The following is a 26,811-nucleotide window of genomic DNA, read 5'->3' on the forward strand; positions in this document are numbered from 1 at the left end:
AACGCAAGACAATAGAAATGCTAACGTCTCATTCCAACCATTGTTCCCCAACAGCAACACATCATCAGACCAAACCCTAAAAACTGACTCCAAACCCCAGAACAATCCTCATTTTCTTTCTACTTCACCAAAAATTACAGAGTTAGTAAGTAATTAAACGTGGTTTAATCTACAGGTCTCAAGAGAAAGCTGGGGATCACAATCTCCTATTTGCTCACACAATGCGAGCTGTGTTTTATTTCTTGCTGACAAGTGACCGTGGGAGGCCTTAGAAACATCTCATTCTGCATCCTCCATCATCTTCTCAGACATGCAGCTGAATCTCCTTCAAGCAGCCATTACAGAAGCACTTAGGTCACTTATTGCCACTCTACTAATCCTCCATATGCCCTGCCCTTTCACATCGTTGAGGCGAAATTACATACTTGCTCCTTTGGTCCTCACAGGCCTCCTCTAATTTCTTATTAAGTCACCTTCTTCACGTGTCCTTCTGCATTACCAGCTCCAAAGCCTTTCTTCTTTGGTCCAGATTTCATTACCCCACATGACAATCATCTTCACAACAGTGCCACAGAGCTGAACAAATCTCTGTCAGTAGGTTTGAGCCAAATCATGTCCAGGGAGTATACATTACTGTTGTTCCTCACTGACCAATACATAGGCTTCCCCAAGATGATGCTTTTTTGAAACAAACTGTGTTTTGATTTGAAGACCAAATAAACTAAAACTTACAAGAAACGGCAAGACACATGGCCATGAAAACAGCACTCCCGTTTTGAACCATCTTCCATCTCCTCTATAACACACAAGCCACTAACAAATATACCACACATTGGTGCACACTGTTCATCTTATCCCAGGCATTTCTGCAAGAGTATTAGCAAGTTTTCTAGAGCCACCCTGGAAGAAGTGAGGATAACTTATTCCTATGCTTTTAGCCTTTACTGATGTCAACTGAAGCAGCCAGGTGCTCTCCTTTCTTTCAATCAGACATGCAAACCGCTAGTCTTCCTACACCTCTGTCAGGGATCCCCCACTCTTCGATTTAAAGGATGAGAAAGCTCAGGAGAAAGTATGTTTAAAACACTTGATCTAGAGGGGATTGCTTTTGTACCTGAAAATGAAATTGCTAATGACAGTGTGTTCCCCTCAGATTCCACCTAAACTCTGGCTGACAGTTTCTGAAAAACAGCTGAGTTTGAATTACATTGCTTTGAATGAATGCATGAATAAATATAACATACTCAAAACCACCATTTATATTACAAGAACAACGATTCCTTAACAGGTGTTTTAGCTTTTATGACACAGAAGATAATTTACGACTAATTTTAACTGTGATTAAGAATTTAAAATGCCATGTCTATGTCTGGTATCCATTTAAAACTAACAAACAAAAAAACCCAAAACATACTATGTAGTAGAAAATTTAGTTCAAATTATTTGGGTGCCAAAACCTATCATCCTAGCACACAAAATGAATGGCTTGAACAAGAGAAATAACAACATTTACACCTCTCATTAATGGCCATTACAGAACTGTTTCTAAGCATCTTTGACCCGAGTATACTTCGTAAGGTATACACTCATAGACATCATTTCCCAGTTTCTGTCTTGGTTTTGTAAAACATATATTTCAACAGCTAAGCATGCTTCTTCAGAACTTCATACTCAAAGCGAGCAACACAGACCAACCATTGATTTTACAAAAATAATGGAGCAGATGCTAATTTGTTGATTGAGAAGAAAAGAATGAAGTTTCTTTCATGGAAAGAAATAAAATCATGGATGGATCATACATCCAAATCTTGTCTGGGCAGGCATTTTCATTGCCATAGTTTGTGATGCATCAGCACATTAGCATTACCTTTAATAAAAAGTACAAATAAAAAAATAATAATAACTATACATATATACACACACACCCCGAATCCCTGGTAATATGAGTGTTCCCTCCAGCACTCTGGTATTAGAGCTTATGGACAAAAATGTCTCTTCAATACTAAGTAGCATGCACCACACTTATGTATATGATTTTTCGTTACAATAGTATGTTAAAACAAACCAAACCCCAACCAAACCCAAAAATGACCAGTTGCAACCAAAATTTCATGTTCTGAATTCTTTCTAAACATTTAGTACCAATTATTAAGCATCTGCTTTCTTAGCATATACAGAAACACTTAGTAATAAACCAGTACCGATGAATAAAAAGTAAACAATGTAGTTTCATAAATTGAGAGAAACACATAATTTCATGTTTTGTTTCTAATATCCTAATTTCATAATAACCTATAATCAGTTATTTGTTCAAACCTATTCTTTACTAAGAAATCTCTTCAGAAAAAGTTCAGTGATTTGTCTGCATTCCTTCAACCACTTTCTGCATACCTGAGGAGGAGGTCACAGAGGAAGTTGTATCCTTGCCATATCCTAAAATCATCCAACAGCGTTTGGGATACATCACTGGAGTCTTTGAGAAAACAAGAAAGTCCAGCAAACATCTCAACTATTTCTAGGGGAGAAAGGTCATCAGACTGCTGCATGTTCTGAACACACGTGGACAAACATTCCTTTTCTGCAAAGAATTGCAATTAAGAAATTTGGAATTTTACTGACATTAATCACAGCAAGAAGCATAACTAGTACAAGAATCACAGCAATAAGGTAACTGTTATTTAACTATCTTTTATCACATAACATAAGAGCACTTCAACACAAGCAGGATTCTCAAGCAGTTTTGGATCTGAACCCTAAGCTCTTTCTCAGATTTTTAGGTTGCACTCCTGTTTTAAAGATGCTCACTTTCAATTATCTGCTATTTTAACTTCACAGCATGTGCGAGACAAGTGCAAATCTTTCTAGCTAGACTGATAACAAAATTTCCCAGGGATCAAATCCAAGCATGAGATAGTGAAAGGATGCTCCTTTGCATACGATAAAATATCTTAACGTTTTTTCTGAATATGAGATGAGCCTCTTGACAGATGTAATCTCTTAAGTCATGTTCGTTTTTTTTTTTTTAATCAACAAGTGAGAGGGAATACCAACTGGTTTTATTTTTAAGATTTCATTTCACTTTTTAAAAAAACTAGAATATCTTTTGATATGCCAGCCTCACTCCTCTGTGGATCAAACCCATAGAGAAGTGAAAATGTAGTAGCTGCAATATGTCAAACACCACAGTCAAAACTTGCTTACTTTCTTTGTTGTGCTTCATAATACTTTCACATATACACATACACTTTCTACACTTACCAAAACCCACCAGAAGGCTGTTACAGATGCAGGCAAAATACCTACCACCTTTTAAGTCCTATCTGAATATACTTAACTGCTGACTGTTCTGTGCCTCCAAGTGATACTTGTACATTCACATTTTTCTGACTGGAATTGGAAACACACTGCTAGCTCAAGAAAAAACACAGACTGAAATTTTCTGTGAAGGTGTGGGAGCAGGGTGACGTATTTCATAAACTGTCAAAATGGTTTTGTGGAGTCTTGTTAACTACTTGCTTCCCAGTGTGTGAGGAAACCGTGAGGTTTCTTTTCCAGTAGATGTACACTGCTAAAATGTATGATAAGGATGTTAGTTCACTTCCAACAGTCATTCCAATTAAAAAACTACAAATGCTTCTATGGGGTCCTACAGTCTAAAAGCCCCTAAATATAGTGCTAGAAACACACTCTATCAAATTTCCTACCTCAAATCCTACAAAGCTAAACACCCATGTAGTTTTAAATTAATGCAACACTAGTATTTCGTGTGCAAAGCTGCTCCTGGGCAGCTAACATCTTCTCCAACACTTGTTTTCATCTTGCTTTGCTCTCACAAATTCTTTGTCATGAACCAGTTTGGCAGTTGCCCTTGCTAAGCAGACCATAACCAGTCCCTTGTAAAAATACATGATGAATCAAGTACTACTTATATTAGCTACCAAAATCTGTAACCAGCTACAGAAATACCCCTATACACTATATTTTCTATGCCTGAAAGTGTCAGGATGCTATTTGTCTTAAAAAAAGTACAAGAGAGAAAATGGCATGATTCTGGCTCCTTCAGTCATTTGGTGGCTCGCAGGCTGCGTTAAGGCCATCAGATGATTTTATTTTGGCTTTCAGGATGCACAAAGCCTACAATCTGTAAGCTGTATGGCCAAGTGGGGAAGTCAAGGGCCCAGCAGAAGAAACACAGGCTGGCTGAAAGGTGAGCAATCTAGTCAGTCAGTCCTAGGGACAACATCCTTGGGTTGGGGACTCCGCAGGGAAGCTGGACTGGACCACAGGGGAGAAAGCCAGTTGGCTGTTCCATCAATCAGCACTTGGAGGTTTGCACTCAACTGCTTCTGTGCCCAAACACCATGTTCCCTCAAGCAATTCCTAGTGCCTGTATTACACTGGGTTTGCTGTTACCAGGGTATGCCACTCCCAACGTCCCGGATAATGGAGAATACACTGCAAATCAAGGGTGGCTGTAACAGTCTCACCCAGCCTCTTCCCATAAAAGCAAGGTGTCTGGGAGAAAGAATCTTCTCCCAACAGACCCAAATTAGCTCTCCCCAGTCTGCATAACACACCGGTATTTACTACAGAACATGAGCTTTCATGGAGCTGGTTCCTGCATCTTCCTCAGACATCTCTACACTTTTATTGCCAGCTACAAGCAGCTGTAAACAGGGCACTGCTAGCTTGCCTCACACATCTACAAGGGACTGCAGCTGCTAATTCACACTGAATTTTTTCAGTTTGACAGAAAACAACTAACTCCCATTAAGAGCTAATGCTCGCAGCAAAAACAACAAACTTCTGCATCTTCCCCATGAATGTTTTTCAATACAGACAGTCACTGACGTTACCAAAGGCCTTTTCTTTTGGTCATTGTAAACTCTACACCAAAACATGAGGGGAAACTCTATCTTTCAATGTTAAATTGAAATGTGCATGAGGCAGATTCAGCTACAAACACCTCTCTCACAACACTGTGCTCTGAAATTTTACCTGTATGCAAATACTTACGTGTACAAACAAAAAGCCCCAAAGCTTTTCCTTGATCTACTATTCTCATGCCTATTTCCTAACTAAGAAAATGATGAAAGAAAAAGAATAGGAAAAAACCCCAATAAATAATATTGAATAAAGACACATACCATGAATGTATTTCACTACATTGACACTAAGGCCGTGACGCGATATGGTCATTAGTACTTCCCCTGCACTCTTCCTCCAAGGCAGATTATAGGGAGGGCACCATGAGGTTATTGCACTGAACAGAAGCTGGAGATCATCCTTTTGAGCTAGTTCTTCCGCCGGGGACACAAAACTGCACAATTTTACTAGGATCTGAAATAATAAGTCATTAAACATCTAGCATTAATACCCTGATCATTGTTATTTTTGCCTGGACTTAGTAAAAAGCTAAACATTCTTCCATTTAGCATACACATTAAAAAAGATAACACACTGTTTCCCCTTTGTGTGTTGTTTCTGTAATTTAAATTGAAGACAAGGTTATTGAACACATGGTTATTTCAAGTCCCGGTTCAGTTTAAAATGACTAGCAAAAGATTAGCAGCAGAGTTTATATCTCTTAGGCTGACACAGCATACTTGTATGGATACTAAGTTATTCCATTCTTGGAGAATCTGCTAGTTACCCAATTTATAGGTCTAAATGCTGCAGTAGGGCAGAAAGCCTGTGAAGCAAACTATTGTATCCCTTCCGAATGCAGGAAGGCAGCTACTGAAGAGATATGTTGGCAGAGTAGCATCTGTAACACCTTAGTAAAATGAAAACAACCAAAATAGTGTGGCAGGAAAGGCTACAGTAACACTGTAAACCTACCTGGATAACTGGCACCTGGATCTGAATTCCCAGGTTACCATATATAAGACAAAATGCAGCCACACAATCAAAATTACTATGTTGTGCTCCCTTTTCTGCATGCTTTGAGGACATGTGACATCCATTTTGGGTCTGGTGCAGGAAACTCTGAGGGTCCCTCTCAGAAAACTAGAGGAAGACTTTGTAAGGCTGACTGTGTCTGGAAGAGGTTTGGAAGCTCTATGAAACCTCACCCACTCCACCCAGCTCATTTGAGAGCACCACTTTATGGCCCTTGAAGAGGGACAGAAAAGAGCTGAGTGGTAGTATACTGGGGGGACCCCATAGGGTAACATTGATTATAATTAACTCTGGTGACTGAAACACAGCAAAGCAATTTCTGAAAGATAGTTCACAGCACATTGTGATTTCTGCTTTGGAAAACAGCCTGTAGTACACAGACAGAAAATTAAAAAAAAAAAAAAAAACCAAAAAAAAAAACCAAACCCAAAACCAAAAAAGGGTAAATGGGTATGTTCTCATATAGTGACTGTTACTGGGCAGACACTGTGGCTAATAATTGTGGGAATAATGCTCATTTTTATTTCTGTATTGCAGAAACTAAAATGACTCTTTAATATTATACCTAAACATCTTCACACTGCCTTCAAAGCCCTGAAGGATGTGATTGCTGATAAAACTCTGTGGTTTTGCACATGTGGCTATAGAGAGATGCATGCAATTTGCACATGGAAACTGGTAGTATGACCACTGACCCTTTTCTAACAGTAACTGTCAGCTCCTTCTAGAAGTTTCATCAGATGGTGGCTCTGGCCTCCCTGGGAAATCTGGGGGATAACTGTAATAGTAACTGCAAGCTCCGATGCTTCCCGTATTTAAATTATTCGTTCATGTTTTATTTCCATAATTAAAGGGAAAACAGCATATGTTGAACTAACTCCTAGATAATTATCAATACTAATGGTTTTAACTATGTCTATTTCAATCAGTAACAGCCAAAGATACCAAAGACCAGTTAAATTAATACAGAATAACAGTCAACTCATTCCTCCTTTTAAGCAGCTGCACAGAAGAGTTACATGCATTTTTGGGGAGGAGGTATTTGCCAAGGACAAAAACCACAGGGGAAGTGGAAATTTAACCTCAACTACACTTGGAGGAAAATCCATCTTAATCAGTCATCAGTTTGTGAGGAATCAAGGAAGAGAAAACCTGGTTCAAGTGAAAAGTTTCTGGACTTTTCTCACATGAAGCACTGCCACTCCTCTTGCAACTTCCTAATCTACCTTTCTTACCTGTACAAAGACTTTCTGTAGTAGCGCTCGGCGCTCTGCGAGAGGTAGTTCATTCTGTGCTCCTCCAACTACCTCAGGCACATGTGGAAGATCAAAAAACAGATACAGACATTTAACAAGTGTGGAAGGCACTGACATTGTAGTCATGCAGTCCACAGTTTTCTGGGGAAAAAGAAAACAGAGCAAAAATAACAGTTCAGCATATTACTATATTAAAAAAGCCACGTTTTTATAATGCAGTTGACTCAAATGCTGGCGTTTCCTTCTCACACTGCTGGTGACGTCCACATGGCAGTACAGATTCACCATCTATCTTTGAATGCCTACCTAAACAGTAACCTTAAAAACAGGATCATATTTTATTTACATGACAACAGCATCTAACAGCCACAGTTTGGAGCAGTCCCGGCTCAGGACAGAAACAAAAACAGACAGTCTCTGCCAACAGAAGCTTACAAGTTAATTAGAAGACCTTCAACCAAGCCCTCATTAGGTATCTATTCTTTATAGCAGTAGAAATGGGAGTGGGAGGAAGACTATTTATGCTCTCACTCGGCAAGAATGTATAAGCAGGCATAAGAAGCATGATAGTAGAAAATATGTGAGCATCAGTGGGAAGAACAGACAAATCAGGGTGGAGGTTGGTGACATATCAAACACAGATAAGATGATGTGCTCAGTTATAAAGGCAGATCAGAGCAGGAAGAACAAACCACACAGCTGTCCAGTACATTGCCAGAGATCGGCTCTCTGATGGAGAACAGCATCAAAAGCAGAGGCAGTAAAGATTCACTCTACCACCAGCTCATCAGTGCTGCTGGCTTCACTTTTTGCAGCTGCCCTCCTTGAATGGGGAGCCCAAGTTCAAAGTCTGAGTGATTTAGGTGCTGTGACATGCACCTCACAGGGCACTAAGCAGCAGCACGCAAGAGAAGCCTTTGGGGAACAATAAAAGTTGTGTGCACAATTCAAAAGAACGTTATAAATTAAAGTTCCAAAACTATTATTTTTCTAAGCAACTGAAACCACAAGGAGCTAAAGCAGAAGTCCTGTGGCAGTACAACAGAAAACGGATCTTTACAGAGAAAGCAGAATATAGTTACAATACCTTTTAGTGTGTGTTCATGCAGTTCATTACCTTATTGCTTTTGTTTCTCCCACCCCACAATATATTTTTAGCCTTGCTGTTTAAGACTAACCTGTCCTGATGAAGCTAGTAAATTGATTGTGGTGAGCAGCATCCAACCTCTACTTGCTTCTTCACTTTGATTGACCTCCAGAAACTGGACTATGGCACGACTTGCAGCCTCTGTAGGGTTAAAAAAAAATATGCAGTAAGAATTCAGTATGGCAGTCTGCAGAAGGGAACACATCCTCTTAGCTGACCTGAGCATGAATTCACCTCTGCAGCACTACTTGAAAAAAGGACTAGGCATAGGCCTACACTCTCCAGACACACATTCCAATCTTCCACACGCACTTGGTTTTGACACTAGCAAGGACACAAAAAGTACGTTCTTAGGTCATGCATCATCCTTTAAAGCAGCAGACAGCTTTCAGTAACATTAAGCAACTTTTGTTTGAGTATTCTGGCTTTATCAAATACAACATACTCTTTTCCAGAGACATGAAGTCACCATCACTTAGTGGTTCCAGTGGGAAAAACTGATATTAAATTTCTGAAAAAAAAGCACTGCACTGAAACAACAGTATGGAGGACAATGGGAAAAGACTGGAGGGAAAGAGAGGTGCAGAAAGGCAAAAAGAATAAAAAAAGCAGGAACAAAGAAATAAAGCCAGCCCTTTGTTCTCATGGGGGACTTCAACATACTGGATGTCTGTTGGAAATACCACACAGCAGAGAGGAAACAGTCCAGAAGATGCCTGAAGTGTATGGAAGATAATTGTCTGGCACAGCCGGTCAGGGAGCCAGCCAGGGGAGATGCCCCACTGGAGCGGCTGTTCCTGAACAGAGAAGGACGGGCAGGTGTTGTCGAGGCTGGTGGACATCTTGGGCTTAGTAATCATGAGATGATAGAGTTTTTGATTCTCAGAAAAGGAGAGGGTCAGCAGAACGGCTACCTTGGACTTCCAGAGGGCCGGCTTTGGCCTGTTTAGGATCCTGGTGGACAGAGTCCCTTGGCAGGCAGTCCTGAAGGGCCCAGGGGTCCAGGCAGGCTGGGCATCCTTCAAGACGGCAGTCTACAGGCACAGGAGCTGGCCGTGCCTGCATGCTAAAAGACAAGCTGGTGGGGGAGAAGATCGGCCTGGCTGAACAGAGAAGTTTGGCTGGGACTCGGGGGGAAAACAAACAAAATTTGTCACCTTTGGAAGAAGGGGCAGGCAACTCTGGAGGACTATAAGGATGTTGTGTGGTTACAAAGGCAGAAAATTAAAAAGGTGAAAGCCCAGCTAGAACTTAAGCTGGCCACTGCTGTAAAGATAAAAATGTTTTTACCAATACATTAGCAACAAAAGGATCTGCATCCTTCATTGGACGTAGAGGTGAGCACAGCCACAGAGGGTGAGGGAAAGTCTGAGGTACTTCGTGCCTTCTTTACCTCAGTCTTTAACAGCCAGACCAGTTACCCTCAGGGTGCTGGGTCCCCCAAGCTGAAAGACAGGGACGAACAGCACCATGAAGTCCCCACAGTCCAGGAGGAAACTGGTGTCAGTGACCTGCTGCTCCACTTGGACATGCACAAGTTAAGGGGCTGGATGGGATCCACACAAGGGTACTGAGAGAGCTGGCAGAACTGCTGACCCAGCCACTTTTAGTCATTTATCAACAGCCCTGGCTAACCGGGGAGGTCCCAGTTGACTGGAGGTTAGCCAGTGTGATGCCCATTTACAAGAAGCACCAGAAGGAGGATCTGGGGAGCTACAGGCCTGTCAGCCTGACCTTGGTGATGGGGAAGGTTATGGAGCAGGTCATCCTGAGCGCCATCACGCAGCATGAGCAGATCAACCCGGGGATGAGGACCAGCCAGCAGGGGTGTATGAAAGGCAGGTCCTGACTGACACCAACTTAATCTCCTCCTACAACAAGACAACTCACCTAGTGGATGAGGGAAAGGCTGTGGGTGCTGTCTACCTGGACTTCAGTAAAGCCTTTGACACCATGTCCCACAGCATCTCCTGGGGAAACCGGCTGCTCGCGGCCTGTACGTGTGCGCTCCGGGCTGGGTAAAAGGCTGGCTGGCTGGCCGAGCCCAAAGGGGGGTGGGGAATGGAGCCACATCCAGCTGGCGGCCGGGCACACGTGGTGTTCCCCAGGGCTCAGCGCTGGGGCCGGTCCTGGTTCGTGTGATCTGGGTCTGTGATCTGGGCGAGGGGATCGAGTGCACCCCCAGCGAGTCTGCAGCCAACACCCGGCTGGGCAGGGGTGCTGATCTGCTGGAGGGCAGGAGGCTCTGCAGAGGGGTCTGGGCAGGCTGGATCCACGGGCCCAGGCCACTTGGATGAGGTTCCACAAGGCCGAGTGCCGGGTCCTGCCCTGGGGTCACACCGGCCCCACGCAGCGCTCCAGGCCGGGGCAGAGCGGCTGGGAAGTGCCTGGGGGGAAAGGGCCTGGGGGTGCTGGTGGGCAGCCGGCTGGGCATGAGCCAGCACCGTGCCCAGGTGGCCAGGAGGGCCAGCAGCATCCCGGCTTGTGTCAGCAACAGCGTGGCCAGCGGGACCAGGGCAGTGACCGTCCCCCTGCACTGGGCACTGGTGAGGCCGCCCCTGGAATCCTGTGTTCAGGTTTGGGCCCCTCGCTGCAGGAGGGACACTGAGGGGCTGGAGCGTGTCCAGAGACGGGCAGCGGGGCTGGGGAAGGGGCTGGGGCACAAGTGTTGTGAGGGGCGGCTGAGGGAGCCGGGGTGTTTAGCCTGGAGAAAAGGGGGCTCAGGGGGGGCTTATCGCTCTCTGCGACTGCCTGACAGGAGGCTGTAGGCGGGTGGGGGTCGGTCTCTTCTCCCAAGTAACAAGTGACAGGACAAGAGGAAATGGCCTCAACCTATGCCAGGGGAGGTTTAGATTGGAGATTAGGAAAAGTTTTTTCACTGAAAGGGCTGTCAAGCATTGGAACAGCTTGCCCAGGGAGATAGTTGAGTCTCCATCCCTGGAGGTATTTAAAAGACGTGTAGATGTGGTGCTTAGGGACATGCTTTAGTGGTGGACTTGGCAGTGCTAGGCTAACAGTTGGACTCAACAACCTTAAAGTGTCTTTTCCAACCTAAATGGTTCTATGATTCTATTATAAAATTAAGACTAAGATCTGGAATTACCACATCCCCATCCTACATTTTTTGGAAAATGAAAACACTAAGAACTTGTGGCTAATTCTAAAGATCTGGTGGCCATTCTGGAACCAGATGCTGTTCCATATCATTCAGAGCTGAAGATAAATATTTAGCCTAGTAAACAAGTTATAAGCCTAAATAAATAAATCAAGAGAAAATGTAATCCTATTTCACCGTTGTCTGAATACACACGTGTTAAGAAATCTATAATGCCAGTCATAATGACTGCCCATTACCCTTAAGGGAAATCTAAAACCATTTTTCATTAATAACTGCATATCTATCATCTTCAGTGCTTTTAGTGTCAACTAGGACAGAAGAGGAAGGTCCCTAATACTGCTTTAAAAGGAAACACAAAGGAATTACTAATGGAGGAATATATTGGCAACTGAAGAAAAATTCAATTTTAATCTTTGTTTGCTTCATCTGCTGTCAAGATTCCCCAGTACATACCTGTGAAGGCGTTTGTTCTAAAGTAAATACATTTTATATGGCAAAGCACTTATCAAACTTCTAGCATGGACTACGCTGATAAGATAATTTTCTGGAGCTGATAAACTGAGCTGGACTATAAACCCACAAATTAGATCATCCTAGAAGACTTCTACAGTTGTTTGCTTTACAGTCCTAACATTAACTTTTCCCAAAAAAGACTACCACCATACCAAGCCAAAGCCATCAGACACTGGTAAAACAACATAATAAAAATCATGGTGTAAAGAAAAATTTTTATCAACAGAAGGACAGACCACAGATTAAGTAAAGTCATTTCTTCCTTCCACAAAACACTTCTTAGATCATGTGTGGAATGCTGCATCCAGTTTCAGACCCAACTCAATGTAGGGAAGACAACAATCAACAGGAACAGAGATGCTTGGGAGCTGGAGCACCAGCCCCGTGCGGAGAGGCTCAGGAACCAGAGTTTACTCAGCAGGAAGAGGGGACAGCCTCAGGGGCACCAAGCAGCAGACTCGGTGCCCATGGTGGGGGGAGCTATCAAGAGGTCAGCCAGGCTCTTCACAACACTGCACGGCTGGATGGCAAGAGACAACAGGCTTAAATCAAGAGAGTTTTAGACTACATATAAGGAGAAATTTCCCCAAACCCTGAAGACAGAGTTGCACTGAAACAGAGCCCAGAGAGGCTGTACTGTTTCCAGCCTTGCAGGTTTTCAAGACGCAAATGGATCAAGCCCAGTGCAACCTGGTCCCATCTCGCAGCTAGTCCAGCTGTAAGCAGGTCAGACAAGAGTCCTCTCTTATTCTACAATTTTTTTTCTCATACAGAAAAAGGTCTATTTGATGGATGTCTCAGACAGATATCGTGTCACCCATGCCTGTGTCAGTTGCATTCCCTTCAATTGCAAAGACGACTTATTTTTCCCTAAAGCCCAGAAACCCTTTCATATTCATAATCCTAGGGGAAAAAAAAGACATACAGATTTAAGGTAAAAATACAGATCTAAGGTAAAAATCCAGACTTGGTTCATTTGTTCAATGACTATTTTCCCATGTTTTTGTTTTGCAGCCTTATTCCCATAGCAGGTTTTTGTACAAACCACTGGCTGAAGCAAGGATAGGCACCTACTAAATCCTTGCATGAGACTGAATAAGATAAAACAAAGCTTGAAATAACAAGGTGAAAGGCAAGGCAATTTTTAAAACTCACACAAACATGGACATGCAACAACTTCCCAGCATGCTGACCTGAAGTATCTGGTGAGCACTTTGTTTTTCAAAACCACCGGTGCAAAACATTGGCCAGATGGTTTGGTGTAAGAGCAGACCAACTTGGAAAGCACAACAGTCATACCACAGCCATAGTTCCTACATTAGAAGCATACACGAAATACTAGAATTCCTGGCAAAAGCCACTTGCCCAAATTCTGAGCACCAAGCATATCTATAGCACATGCTGCTTCTACAATGACAGTGCCCCACCAGCACTGTCTGAGCACTGGCAGAGGTGGGCAGTCAGTCTCCGACTGCAAGATGGTACAACTGGTACCAACCAGGGTGTGCACAGCCTCCTTTGGGCATAGTCTCCAAAAGCCACCAGTGGAACTCTTTTAGTCATCTTTGAAAGTGAGACTCAGGGGTTAAGTATATGCTTCTGAAGAAGTTACCATGCTGCTGGCATCCTAAATGGCATAGCAGTTGAAGACTATAAATAGCAGTTTCAAAACTGTCAGTCTTAATTAAGCACTACCTAAAACACAGACAGCATTTTAAGCTCAGGAAGAAGTTGTCTTGTCATTTGCTCTGAGCAAAGTTGATAGCACTATCATTTAAGATTAATTTCTATCATCAGCACTAATCTTAATTTAATTCTTGTGCCTTTTCCCTGGTTTTGAAGTGCTCAAGTCATCTTTTTAATATAACATCCTCTATGTGCCTCACCCAAATGTCCTTAGCCCTTCAACATCTGCAGAACAAACCACTAAATCTAGGATTGGGATATGCTAGCTAGCAAAAAAAAAAAAGAGCAAAGAGAAAAAACTATAAAATAATACCTAAGCATACATATCTTTACAATTGTGCAAGCATATATGCATAAGTATCACCATGATTATGTGGTTTACATAGTTAATACAAAGTACTCAGATTTTTCAGCATGGATTCAGTATATATGGGATAGAGGATTAGATGAATAAAAACACCAGAATTTGTTTCATAGGTAAAAGATGACACAGGTGCTTTGTGTCCTGGACTTCAGAAAAGCTGCAGATGGAAAGCAATGGGATTACACCCATTCAGATTGCTAGCAAAAAGCAGCACTATGTTACAAGCAATGATATCGCCTGTAGCAATAGCACTAAAGACAAATTCCATACATGAAGCGTTTAGTTAGATGTTCTAATACCATAAATTGCATATAATAGCATCATCAGACTTTTGCATAGCTTACTCTTACCCCAGAGTAGAATACTAATGAAAAAATACCTGTGCATATGCCAAAGGGGGCAAGGGGTGTGGGATGAATGGGTGTATGCCAGGGGAGTGGATGGGGAGCAAGCTGAAATCAGGGACCCCTTTTCTAATTGAGCCTTCAAGAAGTCTCTACTACTTCTTGCAGGGAATGCCTGTCAACAGTCAGACACCTAGAGTTAAAGAATACAAATCGTTCCAACTGTCCTAAGACAGAAGTATCAACACAAACAAAAATGGAATAGCAGAAAGTCTTCCTTCAATCATCAGGAACAGTGCAGTGCTGTCATCGCAAGCTGCAGATACTAAGTGGCTGGTGCCTTTGCAGTGTGCAGAAACAGAGGGCTGCTCATCCAAAGATAAACTCAACTGTGTCAGCATACAGCCTCAACAACCCAGTCAATAAAAGAACGAGCTTCCTAGGATCTCTTGGAAAGGCACTATATTGCTTACACTCGCCTTGCATAAGATCTGGTAAACAGCAATAAAAATAAATTGAGAGTTAACTAAAAGTAACCAGATATCAGAAGTCAGTTCTGATCAATGGCTGCTATGAGTAGCTGATAAGACACTACTTTCCTTTCAGAGCAATTTCAATAAATTCAGGACAGAATCACCTTGTAAAGCATAGTCACCCACAGGAGGAAAAACATATAATGAAAAGAGACATGTGTAGTCACAGCGTGTGAGATTATTTCCAGCATAATCTCTTCTCAGCAGAAAAGTTAACCAATGTACCAAAAAAGTCTGAAAGCAGCCCCTAAGTCCACTTATTTTAGCAAGAAATAGTCTCAACTCTTTAAAGAGAAGCAGACAGGGAAAGTAACATTATCAGGAAAACTTCAGACCACCATGGGAGGAGCCCAAAAGGCTACGTACTAGTAGAAGATAAGAAGTGTCCTTAACTACCATTGGTAAAACTTACCCAAAACACAAGATACACTTGAACAAATAACACTAACTCTTCTGTATTTAAGAGAAACAAAATTAGTTCTGCTGATACGACAGAAATAGAAATTAATAATACAAGCAGAGTTTGCAGGTCAATGGAATTTTGTAAAGTATAAAGGTAGGCATTGTCAGAGGCCAAATACAAACCACTGATGTGGTTTTCTGCCATGGTTAAACATTATGATGATGAATGTTCAATTTGGTCTCCCAAAGTGGTTTGAAGATGAGATAATGACAGTCTTTCAGCAGATCTGTTAGAAGCATTTTCACTGGTGAAACAGTTTGAGTAAATCAGTGACATTAAGATGAAAAGAAAGAAAGGGGGGGGAGGGGAGTGGGAACACACAAAAAAAAGCAAAAAACCAACCAAACCCAAAAACCCAAACCACCACAACATTCAGAGGGTATAAAGAGTAACTGGAAATGTTGTTTCTGGAGGAAGGAGGGATTAGCTGAACAGTCCAGAGGTATGGTAAAAAGTAAAATTAGCATTAAATAGCAAAACACTGAGACAAATACATACAGAGAATACTGCAAATACCGGATGGAATGTTGACTGAAATCACTGAAGCAAGACACAACTAAATTTTTTCTACACAGACTAGCACACATGAAATAAAAATAAGAAAAAAAAATATCAAACAACTTTTGACATGGACCTCAAAAGGAGGTTAAAATGTTCCAGACCTGTGATGAACTGTTTTGCTTTCTCATTCTTCAACTTCCTACCCTTCTGCACACGTTTCATAGATTGTCCCCACAAACACTTACTCATATTCTGACTCGGGAAGGACCCCCCAGGTTGCAGGACTGCCCATCGGAAATCATTCTGAATCTCACTGTAATATCAAGTTTTTATACATCCTAATGCATTAAATAATGGGAGCTGTCAGTATGCCTTTTGGTGCACTTGAGATGCAGATAACATAGGATTGAGTTGGAAACAATTTTAGTAAACATGGAATAACCACTACAGGGTACCAAATCACAGGTTTACACACCCTCAACTGCTGAAATACAAGACATTGTTAAGAGTGAAAGAGAAAGATGTACTCTGTACTTGCCCTGTTTCTTATTTTCTGTTTGTTAGTGACTGCAGTTGGGAACCCACCGCTTGGTTACATGGGTTCACAGTTCGATCTGGGGAAGGCAGCTTTATGCACTTACCTTTAAGTCTGCAATATGAAACTATTCATTACTTGGGATTTCCTATGTACAAAGTACAGGTACTCACTGAAATGATAAACCCAAAGATCCCAGGCTATTCAGCTCATGGCACCTGTGGCACAGAGAGATAAGCTCTCGCACCTACCTGCACACCAGCCACTCCCTCATAGAGGATTTCGGGGACCACACTCCACCGTGAACCAGCCTGGCTAGTTACCTTGAAATGGCACACAAGTCCCACTGTCCATGCTAGAGGGACTGCCCGAACTAACCTTCCCCGCTGCATGCTTATCTTTGTATTGGGTCTAAATTGTGATGATGTGCCAAACACTCTAGGACATGCTGTTGAGGTATTTGCAAAATCACAGAGGAACCAATTGCATCCAGGTTATGTCCTTTGAAAAATATATGAAATATAAGTGTTGCTTCCCTTCCAGCATCAGTAGCCAAAGCAGTCATTAGCAGACACATTTATTCTACCAAGATTCCAGCTGTCCTTGTCCCTTTTTTAAGAAGTCTATCTTTTTCATCCCTGAGCCAGATGCACTTGGCTTACAGAAGAAATGTTCATTTCTGAACTGAGACTACATTAGGAATAGCAGTTGGAACATATATTTTAGCATGGTACTACCACAACTTCTTTGATCAATTCAGACATGAAATTGGATTTATTTGTGGAAAGTCGGACAGCTAAAAATGTCAAGTATATAGAGCTATCTCACCCATGACCACACCATCTTCTAAAACAGACTAGGTACCCCAGGGCAAGGGAAACTATGCACAGATATGGTTATTGCTGTCACCTGCAAATTATCACAACTCAGTTTTAGCTGCTTCATTTTTCTTACTCCGAGGTTACATACATACTAGAAAAATCAGGCAGCTGAAACTGTAGTTGAACATCCTACTTAAGATAGGATCCTGACATAGTTACTACTGAATCAGGGAATGCTGTTCTGAGAAAACTACTACAGTCTGCCAAGAATAACTGAGATATGCTTCCATAATGGCATTACTCACATAGCTATTAACATAAATATTCAAAGGCCTGATGAAAAAATTGTCCTGTGCTCCATTATGAGAGGGAGGGGAAAAAAAAACAAACACACAAACCCTAACACAGCCACAGGTAAGATTTTATCATACCACGTTCCCAACTATAAAATACTGTATTCATCTCTTTGTAAGAAAGCAAGTTCTTGTAAAATTTCTTCCCTTTCATTAACTATCTAAAGCTGACTTCTGATAACATTTGTATGGAAGGCTTGCCTTTAAAACAAGCTCAGCAGTTTTGTTGACTTAAACAGAGCACTTCACACCACCAGGAATCTGCACCTGGATATTGCCAGAGACATTTCCTGCATATAGTTTTTACTGAAGTTTTTCACTTTTAAAAATGTGCTAGGAGATATAATTACCTGTTAATAGCTATTAAGATATGCTGTATCTTTTTGTTTGGTACACAAAAATAATGGAAGTTGTAAAAAAAAAAAATAAATCCAAGTGCCTCCACAAACCATAGATACAATATTGTGTCTTTAACATAAAGCGTATTCTAAAAAGCCAATAATTTCTATTATTTTTTTCAGTCTTGCAGGAAAGGTGTACCTAGCTCTAAACAGTTTTGACATGCAAGTCTGCAAACTATGAGTTTTGACAGTTGGTTAATTGGCCATTTCTGGACAGCAAACCGCAACTTGCTGGTCCCACCAAGAGTCACAAAGCAACCGCAGAACACGGACCTATAAGGCCTTCTAAAGTAAGTTCTGAAAAGGGTTTACTGACAGACTTAATAACAATCTTGATAACAGAGGAAAAATTACTGCCTTCCATTTTAAAGTCAACCTTGGCACTCATTACATTATAGTTTAGAAGAGTACTAAACTGCCTTTTAAGTCATTGTGGTTAAGTTTCCACGTGAGTAGAAAACAAGAAAACTCCCAAAAGCCACCACCACGGTCTACCTCTGACTTGTGAGGTTTCAAGGATGACAACTGGATTATCTTGAAGCAACAAGCAGAGGTATAGCTTAAGTAATAAACACAAAAATGGCCATTCTTAGCAGAATCCAACTGACTAGCAGGCGTAACAGATGTTCCCCAGAAAAAAAGGTCAAATGAACACCACCATTCTCCCAGCACGGCTGTTGGACATTCATTTCCACCAAATACCTAAAGGAAAAGACATTTTGTGCCTGTTTACCCATAAAGAACAGGTTTTGTCTATGATATCTGTTTAGCCATCTGGACTGTTTCACTGTTAGTCACTTTACTTAAAATGGAAAGAAATTGTAATTGGCACAGTTTGTGACTCCTGATTTCATGCGTAATAATTTGCACAGCCTTTTCCAGCCCACTATTTCCTTATTTACCACTAAATCCAAGTTGAGAAGCCAGCACAGATCTTAATTATCTAGTAGACAAAAGTTTGATACTTCCCAGAAGCGCTTGTCTTCAGAAGAGGAAATCAAAGAGGAAAGCTATAGAAACATGCCTTCTTGGTGCATTGTCTTCTGTTACGCAATTGCCCAAATGTAGTCAGGTTCTGAAACATGCAGGGTTCAACAGAACCAAATCTCATCCTGACGTTTAATAAACAGAGCAAAAGACAGGTCCACTAATATCTTTCTAGAGCTGGTGGTGTTGGTCCTGATGTGGGACTTGCAGTACTTTCACATCTTATTAGCATTTTAAGGTAGCTGTTGGCCTGGAAGCATGTTTTTGGAATGCTAATATATGCAAGTTGCAAAACACACCGCAAACAGGCACCTTAGGCAAGACAGAGCAACATGTTCTTGGTCTCCTTCTACTAGAAGGTAATGCAATTTAGCTCACTCCTCTCCCTCTGATGCATTGTCAAGTTTGTGGAACTCTGCTTTCTCCGTAACCAAGGAAGGCAAACTCTAGCCTCCTCCTCTCTCAGCCCAAAGAAATGGAAGACAATTTGTTTCCGCTGCGCAGAATTCCATTTCTGAGCCTGCACAGTTGGCTTGGATGGCAGCTCATAGTATCCTGACTGATCTGAAATTGGCGATGCACATCTCAAAGCCCAAACTTATGCCCCATGCAATACCTGTGGACTTATTTGATGCTCTCCGTCGAATTTCAGTCACCATCAATCGTGACACTTGAGTAGTAAACTGCAGAAGATCAGAAAATTTTTCTGTCATTGTACTTGGAGGAGCATTTCCAAACACCTAAAACGAGAAAAATGGAGTATCAAAAAGTCATTCACTTTACAAGGATCACTATGAACTACCGCCTTCCTTTGCAAAGAAGGAGTATTACCATGGAGATAACAAGTTTTTGTTTTCCTGCTGCGGTATTCATCACTGTGTTGGTTTTCACAGTGCATGCTGTAAGATATATTCATAGTTGGAATTAAGCCATCATTCAGGGAGGTAAGATCTGATGAACAAAGAGGGAAAAGGGAATCATGAGTTTTCTTGCAAGATGAAAACCCCAGAGCCTCTAAAGACTGAGATTGCACGTAAGTGGGTAAAGACTAGGTAACAGAGCAAATTCTCCTACTGGAGTTCTGTTTTTAAGAGCAACTCCTTTACTATTTCCTGGACCTAAACGTCTCACAGGGGTGAACTGCAGGTACAGAATGATGTGTGTAAATCTTCTAGAAAGGAAGTAGAACTGCCCTGTTAAGTCTTCCCTCAATAAACTGACAACAACAGGAAGCCTCCCACACTGCTGGCATCCCAAGGCCTTACTGTCCTCTCTTGAGCTCCTCCTGAACATAACAGCGGTAGTTACTAGGGATTATCTTTTTTTATAAATCGTCACTTAATTCACAATTAAACATTAATTTGGTTATTAAATCATTTATTGAATCACATTAAACAGGGAGAAATTTGTTAACTCTGTGGCATGGCACTAAGCTATGGAACATGACATTAGCTCAAAATGGATTAGCTAGTTGTTGAGGTAATTTACTGTTTATTCAAGACTGCACACAAAAAGAAGCCTCCATCCACACTTGACTAAAATGGTCGCAGTTAAACCACAATATTAATTATCAAACACAGCATGCAATCCAAATTGTCGGTGCTGAAAAAAACAGAATAGCCTGCTAAATACCTAAACAGTCAAAACACTTCTCTGCTCATTTACATTTTCTCCCTCAAGGCTATGTACATAACCTGCAGGAGTGTCACAATGAGCCAGTGTAAAAAAACCCAGTATTTTTCTAATAAAACTTTAGTTCAACATAGTATATTTGCTTCTCAGAAAGAGGATGTGATCTACAGCAGTACAAACGATTTGGACTCAGCAGCTGCTTCACCCTTGTTTCCTTTCCCTGGGTGACCCAGTTATACTATTACAACTGAGCTGCTGACATACTTGAGGTCACTTAAGTCAAGGGACATCCAGTGAAATCCACAGTATTACAGCCAACAGGGATCCAAGATAACTGTAGTACCAACTTACCTTGGAACCCCAAACGCACTGAAGAAAACTTAAAAGGCAGAAGACAGAATAACCTTTGTCTAAGTTTGACTCCTTACTCCCCTTAATATCAGTTGCTCTGGCACATTACAGGAGAGCCATAAATATTTTTCCTGCCTACTCGCATTGCAAAGTCATGATGAAATAGAGCTAGAAATACAACACTGAAATTCAACACTCTGTTTCTTCACAATAAAAATATTTTTCACCAAAAAAAATAAGCATTTCTCATACAGGAAATTTCAACCACCATTATCAATAAAGCAAGCAAACAGGAGTCTAGACATCATAGGCAGAACTGTTTTCAGCAGACCAAGAAAAACACCCCTCGTTTGGATTACAAAGGATGTAACATTCCCAGTACAGACAACCTAGATCTCCCTAAACTCTTCACAAGACCTCCTTCTGCAGTCATCTGCATCAACTCCCAGTTCATCTGAGAGCCTAACTTCCACAAGGCTACAAGATGTGAAGAGGGCCTCGAGGCTTGCACGTTAGCTGGTATAACCTAAGCAAGATTATCTAGACTTTCAGAACACACGTTGGCAGAGCATCTTGCCATCATTAACCGTTTAAAGGTTTCACTCAGACCAATAAAGAGGAAAAACTAATAACCCTGTTACCTGTCCCAAGCTTGCCTAGAGTCGTCAGCAGATCCCAAGAAATGCAGAGATCAAAATTACAGTAAAAGGCTGACTGAGGTGATGGGATTTTAATTAGCTGCCCCATAACCAAGTCTGTGCTATGTAGAACAAGCATCTGCATTGGATATTGATATATTATTTAACTAAAGGTTGTAGTAAAACCCAGGAATAGGATATGAAACATTTTACCAGTAAATCATCTTTTTAATAAGGAAGAGCAAGGTCCTTTCAAGAAAATGTAAACCATTTACTAAAAACCAGCCTCTTCATCATTCCATCCACTTTTTTAATATACTGCAAAAGCATTACTACTGTGACAGTAGAGCAATGCTTCCACAAATGCATCAAACTCTGAAAGGAGCCTTTTGAGTGCTCTTCCAGAGGGCTAATCTTTTGTTAATTATGCACTGATTTAGCTTTCCATTACTATGTGATTCATCATTTCACAAGCCTCCCTGAACAATGAGGAAACAGAAATGGTCTGTAAACCCATTCATTACCAGAAATAGCAAGATGGTTTAAACTGTAGCATGTTTGAGACATGCTGTATCTATAAACCAAAGTTAAGAATGCTTTAGCTCCTCTGGATTTACTGTTAATAATCCTCAAAATGTCAGGAAGAAAACTGAACTGCATTTCACACAAAACTTCAGATACTTCTGAAGGGAGGAAAAAACCTAAACATACATGCAAACTCCTACATGGTTAAGCAAGAAAGCCTCAAGCTCGTGGATACACAGGTTATTTAACTGGCTGCCTGTTGCTGGCCACTTGGATGCCTATGGGAAGCACACTTACCTTCCTCACTCTGTATATCTGCATTCAGTAAAAATCACACTTCTTCTAGAACTTTTTCCTGGATTTTACATACACACACACACAGACACACACACACTCCCTGCTTCCAGCCAAAGACACACAATTACCACTTCCAACAGCTCACTACTCTGTACAACAGAATTCTGAAGCACACATTAAGGTGCGGTACAGAAGTCTTGATCTGAGCTCAACAATTTATTTGGAGTTTTCTCCTCCTAAAACAGACATCCCGATCTTGTAACAGATAATGTTTCTATGGTACACCATCATGGACTTCACTCAAGGCAGTTAACACAAGTACTCAATCTCACTTAAACCTGTCCAACAGGAGAGAGATAACTACGCAAAGTAACTGAGGGATTCAGAGTCTGAATTTTAATCAAGTTATTAACTGATAGCTTAAAACATTTGCAGCTAATGGCTATCTTTGAGAAACAATAATATTTTTCAAACAAAACTTCTAGCAATGTTTTAGTGTTTTCTGTCAGTAAAAATATAGTCTCAGAGGAAAATAACCTCAGAATTTAAAGTGAACCAAGATTTACCATGTCTCCCACTGAAAACGTCATATAAGACCCTTCAGAAGATTAAATATTCCTCTTGTTCTATTTTTTATTCCAATAAATTTCAGAGTTTGCCTTACTCTGACTCAGTTACTAACCTAGCAGGATTGTTCCAAAACAAGCTGTACCACAGACAGCTGACAGTCTAGAAGAAACAAAACTAGATAAGCCAAAGAAGTCACACTATATATTACTCTATATGTAAGCCTCAAAAGAAGGTGGCATTAACCAGGAATGTAAAAAGGTAAGCTGTGAAAGTATAAATAAACAGATGACATCACAACTGCTCAGCCTCTTGAACACGGGAAGACACACATGCAAGGAAAAAAAATTCCCCTGTAACTGGGACAGATGAGATCTGGCTGACCAAGAGAAATCCGTTCTGTTTGTGTTACACTAACAGTTTATTGATGACTGATAATGATTATCAAGGACTGCAAGAATGGAAGTGAAAGAGCACAGACAATACATCCTTCCCTCCACATGCCAAACTACGACTCAGATTTTAGAGGCTGGAAACTGAAGTGACAAAATCCAGCAACTGTCAAGAAGGACAACTCCAAGAAGGTCACAGAGTAAAAACAGTCAGTTTGAGGACAATGATGTTAAAATTAAACAACAAAACAAGAGGGAAGAGGAAGAGAAATGACCACAGGTAGGATATAAAAGCAAAACATTTGAACAACACAGAACGCATGTCTTCAGCACCAAGTTCACCTCAGTACAGGAGGGAACAAGAGAGTCTCTAGGATTCAGAGAAGGGAAGAAAAGCCCATCCACAAAATCAGATGGATTCTGTAAAGAATAGAAGAGAGACATGGGGAACCTGGGGAAGCAAAAAACCTACAACAAACAAGGCAAAAGCTGGAACCTAGGAGAAAAGAGTAGCCAAGATGTATTCATACAGATGGAAATCACAGAAACCACTCATCTTTTCAAGGATTATAAATGGTACCTGAGACTAGTTAGGTGAGGGCTGATTTTGATAGAGCAAGAAGAAAATTTGGGGCCACCGATTCATTTTTCAGAATGCTTCAACACACCAGCTGAATGAAGGACAGTGAAAGGACACAAATGGTACAAAAACCTAAGGCAACCACAACTAGGCTTCAACAGGATCAAGTGGAAGGACTGAGAATTAGGACAAAGTCAATAAGCAGTGTAAAGGAGAGGGAAAAAAAAAAGCATAGCAATAAAGAAAGGGAAGAGGGAAAAAGGAGAAAAAACACAAATTAAAATTTAACTGTTCTTCTTTATCTCTGAAGTCTTCATGAAAGTTTAAGGAAAGACTGTACGGAAATAGTGCATTGCTGAACTACGTTTCCTAAATCCAGTTATATCACCAATTGGTATTTCCATAAATACAATACTGCTGCAAGTAACTACCACAACAGCTAGGAAAAAAATTTTCTCTACCCATAGGTTACAAGTAAGTGTTGAAGCAGCTGTAGTGGGTACGTTCCCTTTTTCAGAAGCATCAGCCACCTGTAACCACCAGGGGGAGATTTTAAGCATAACTGCATCAAAATAACCTTCACAGGCTCAAGCCAAGATGAAGATTCCATTGTGCTAATTTGTAAAAACAAATTAAGAAAGTCCATAACTAAAGGGCATACAAACCAAACAGATAAAGAGAAAGCAGAGGAACTGAGCTTACTTCTCCCAAACTCACACAACAGGTTAGCAGTAGAACTAGGAATAAGATCTAAGGCAACTGAATGACATTTAGGGGATCTATCCACTAAAGCATGCTACCTAGTAGACTGAAAATCCTATTAATGCTATACCTTAACTAGGATTATTTTTTCTACACAGCATTGTCGTGGTTTAACCCCAGCTGGCAACTAAGCACCACACAGCCGCTCAGCTGCTCAACTGCTCCCCCCTGGTGGGATGGGGGAGAGAAAATCAAAAGGGTAAAAGTGAAAAAACTCGTGGCCTCAGATAAAGACATGTTAATAGGTAAAGCCAAAGCCACGTGTGCAAGCAAAGCAAAACAAGGAATTCATTTACTGCTTCCTACCGGCAGACAGGTGTTCAGCCATCTCCAGGAAAACAGGGCTCCATGATACATTAACGGCTACTTGAGAAGACAGACAACATCACTCTGAATGTCCCCCCTTCCTCCTTCTTCCCCCATCTTTATATGCTGAGCATGATGTTGTATCGTATGGAATAGATCCCTTTGGTCACCTGGGATCTGCTGTCCCAACTGCATCTCCTCACAACTACTTGTGCACCCCCAACCTACTCATTAGTGGGATGGTGTGAGGACTAGAAAAGGCCTTGACTCTGTGTAAGCACTGCTCAACAATAATGAAAACATCCCAGATCATGAACAATATTTGCAGCACAAATCCAAAGCAGAGCCCCATACTAGCTACTGTGAAGAAAACTCTTTCCCAGCCAAAACCAGCACAAGCATCTAAGCAATTCAACATCTAACACTGTCATAAGCCACACTTTCAGCAAAACATCAATTTAAAGAAAGAGAAAGCCGAGTTGATTTTATGATCAAGTTTTTGCATTTTAGTTTTTGGATGATTCCAGTTCTCCACAGTAGGGTATACAAGCACAAATCCATCACTGAAAAGCAGCTTCAGTAGCAAGGGTTTAGTAGGTCAAAGCAGGAAAAAGAGAAAAGTCAAATCTGTACCTACTGCTCTTTCAAGACCCTGAAACTACCACCAGAGTTGTTATTCAAACTGAAGTGGCAGAGTAACTGACTGATGTCAGGAGATTTAGCTCCTATTAATTCCACTGACAGTTGTCACAGTCCTGCCTCCAAACAAAATCTCAGTGCCTGAGCACAAGGAAGCAGTGAAATATGAATGGCACTGTACAAGTGGCTACTACATCTTCCCTACAGATTGCTTGTTCAAAATCCCGCTTGTCCAAGAAAAGGGATTCAGACTCAATACACAGGAAAGGGGCTACAAGGGCGATGAAAATACTAAGAATTTATCACGAGAGGAAATTAAAATTGTTCAGCTTATCTAGCGTAGCAAAACCAAGTCTGACAAGAGATATTGTAATTGTTATCTCTAAATATGCATCACTACAATAAACACAAAGAAGGGAGAAGAGCTATTTAGACTCAAAGACAATGCTGTCACACAAACAAGCGGGTATAAACTTGCTACAAGTAAGTTTAGGTTGGAAATCAGATGACTAATAACAGGCAAGCTCTGCGACAGTCTAAAGACAACTGTGGATTGCATTTCAGAAAAAGTGGTAACAGAAGGAAATCTCCAATGGCAGGTTTATCCACTAACACAACACTATGAGATGAGAAGGGGAAAACTGAAGGGATGCCAACAGAAAGAAAGCTTCTGTTGTGCTAAAACCACAGGCCTCGGGAATACAAAATATGAGCAGTCAATTCAAATAAAGAAAACATCTCTTGCAGATTCTCCAGCTTACCCTGTTAAACACTGGCAACATCATGTACAGTTTTTCTTCTTGTTCTTTCTGGGTCATGTGCCGTGGAGGATGACAGAGCTCTGTGAAGAGGCGACGCAGATGCATCAAGCCTAGTGCATTATCCTGAGGACTACACTCCTCCTGCCGTGGCCGGCCCATGATCCTCTTCACCATATTCATCTTGAATGACTTCTGGAAGCTCTCTTGTATCCTGTTCAGAAAGGAAAATGAACTTACTGAGTACAACAGATTGAGGCATTATTCCATCAAAGCCTTTAAATATATAACACCCTCTCTCTCAGTAAGTACCACACTGCAGTTAAGAGCATTAGCTAATTTTATATGCTAGACATTTATTAGTACATGTCTGGAGGATTTAAAGCCAACAACTTGAAACAGGAAAATATCCAATACTCTTCAGCACGAAGCATGACTGAC

At 41.2% G+C, this 26,811-nt stretch overlaps 1 protein-coding gene across 4 annotated transcripts in view; it reads right to left on the bottom strand.

Moving 5' to 3' along the window:
• Window positions 1–26,811, bottom strand: part of WDFY3 (WD repeat and FYVE domain containing 3) — a 185,231-nt gene that overhangs the window by 98,978 nt on the left and 59,442 nt on the right. For all 4 annotated transcript variants that reach the window (XM_055796848.1, XM_055796846.1, XM_055796847.1 and 1 more), the window contains exons 3-8: window positions 26,374–26,584; window positions 19,540–19,663; window positions 8,336–8,445; window positions 7,137–7,298; window positions 5,148–5,340; window positions 2,392–2,578 (exon numbers count right to left, since the gene is read on the bottom strand). In XM_055796848.1, coding sequence (XP_055652823.1) covers window positions 2,392–2,578; window positions 5,148–5,340; window positions 7,137–7,298; window positions 8,336–8,445; window positions 19,540–19,663; window positions 26,374–26,553 — 956 coding nt within the window. In that variant the 5' untranslated portion in view covers window positions 26,554–26,584. The remainder of the gene's footprint in view (window positions 1–2,391; window positions 2,579–5,147; window positions 5,341–7,136; window positions 7,299–8,335; window positions 8,446–19,539; window positions 19,664–26,373; window positions 26,585–26,811) is intronic.

The sequence above is a fragment of the Falco peregrinus genome, chromosome 2 (genome assembly GCF_023634155.1).
Source record: "Falco peregrinus isolate bFalPer1 chromosome 2, bFalPer1.pri, whole genome shotgun sequence".
Taxonomy (NCBI): Eukaryota; Metazoa; Chordata; class Aves; order Falconiformes; family Falconidae; genus Falco; species Falco peregrinus.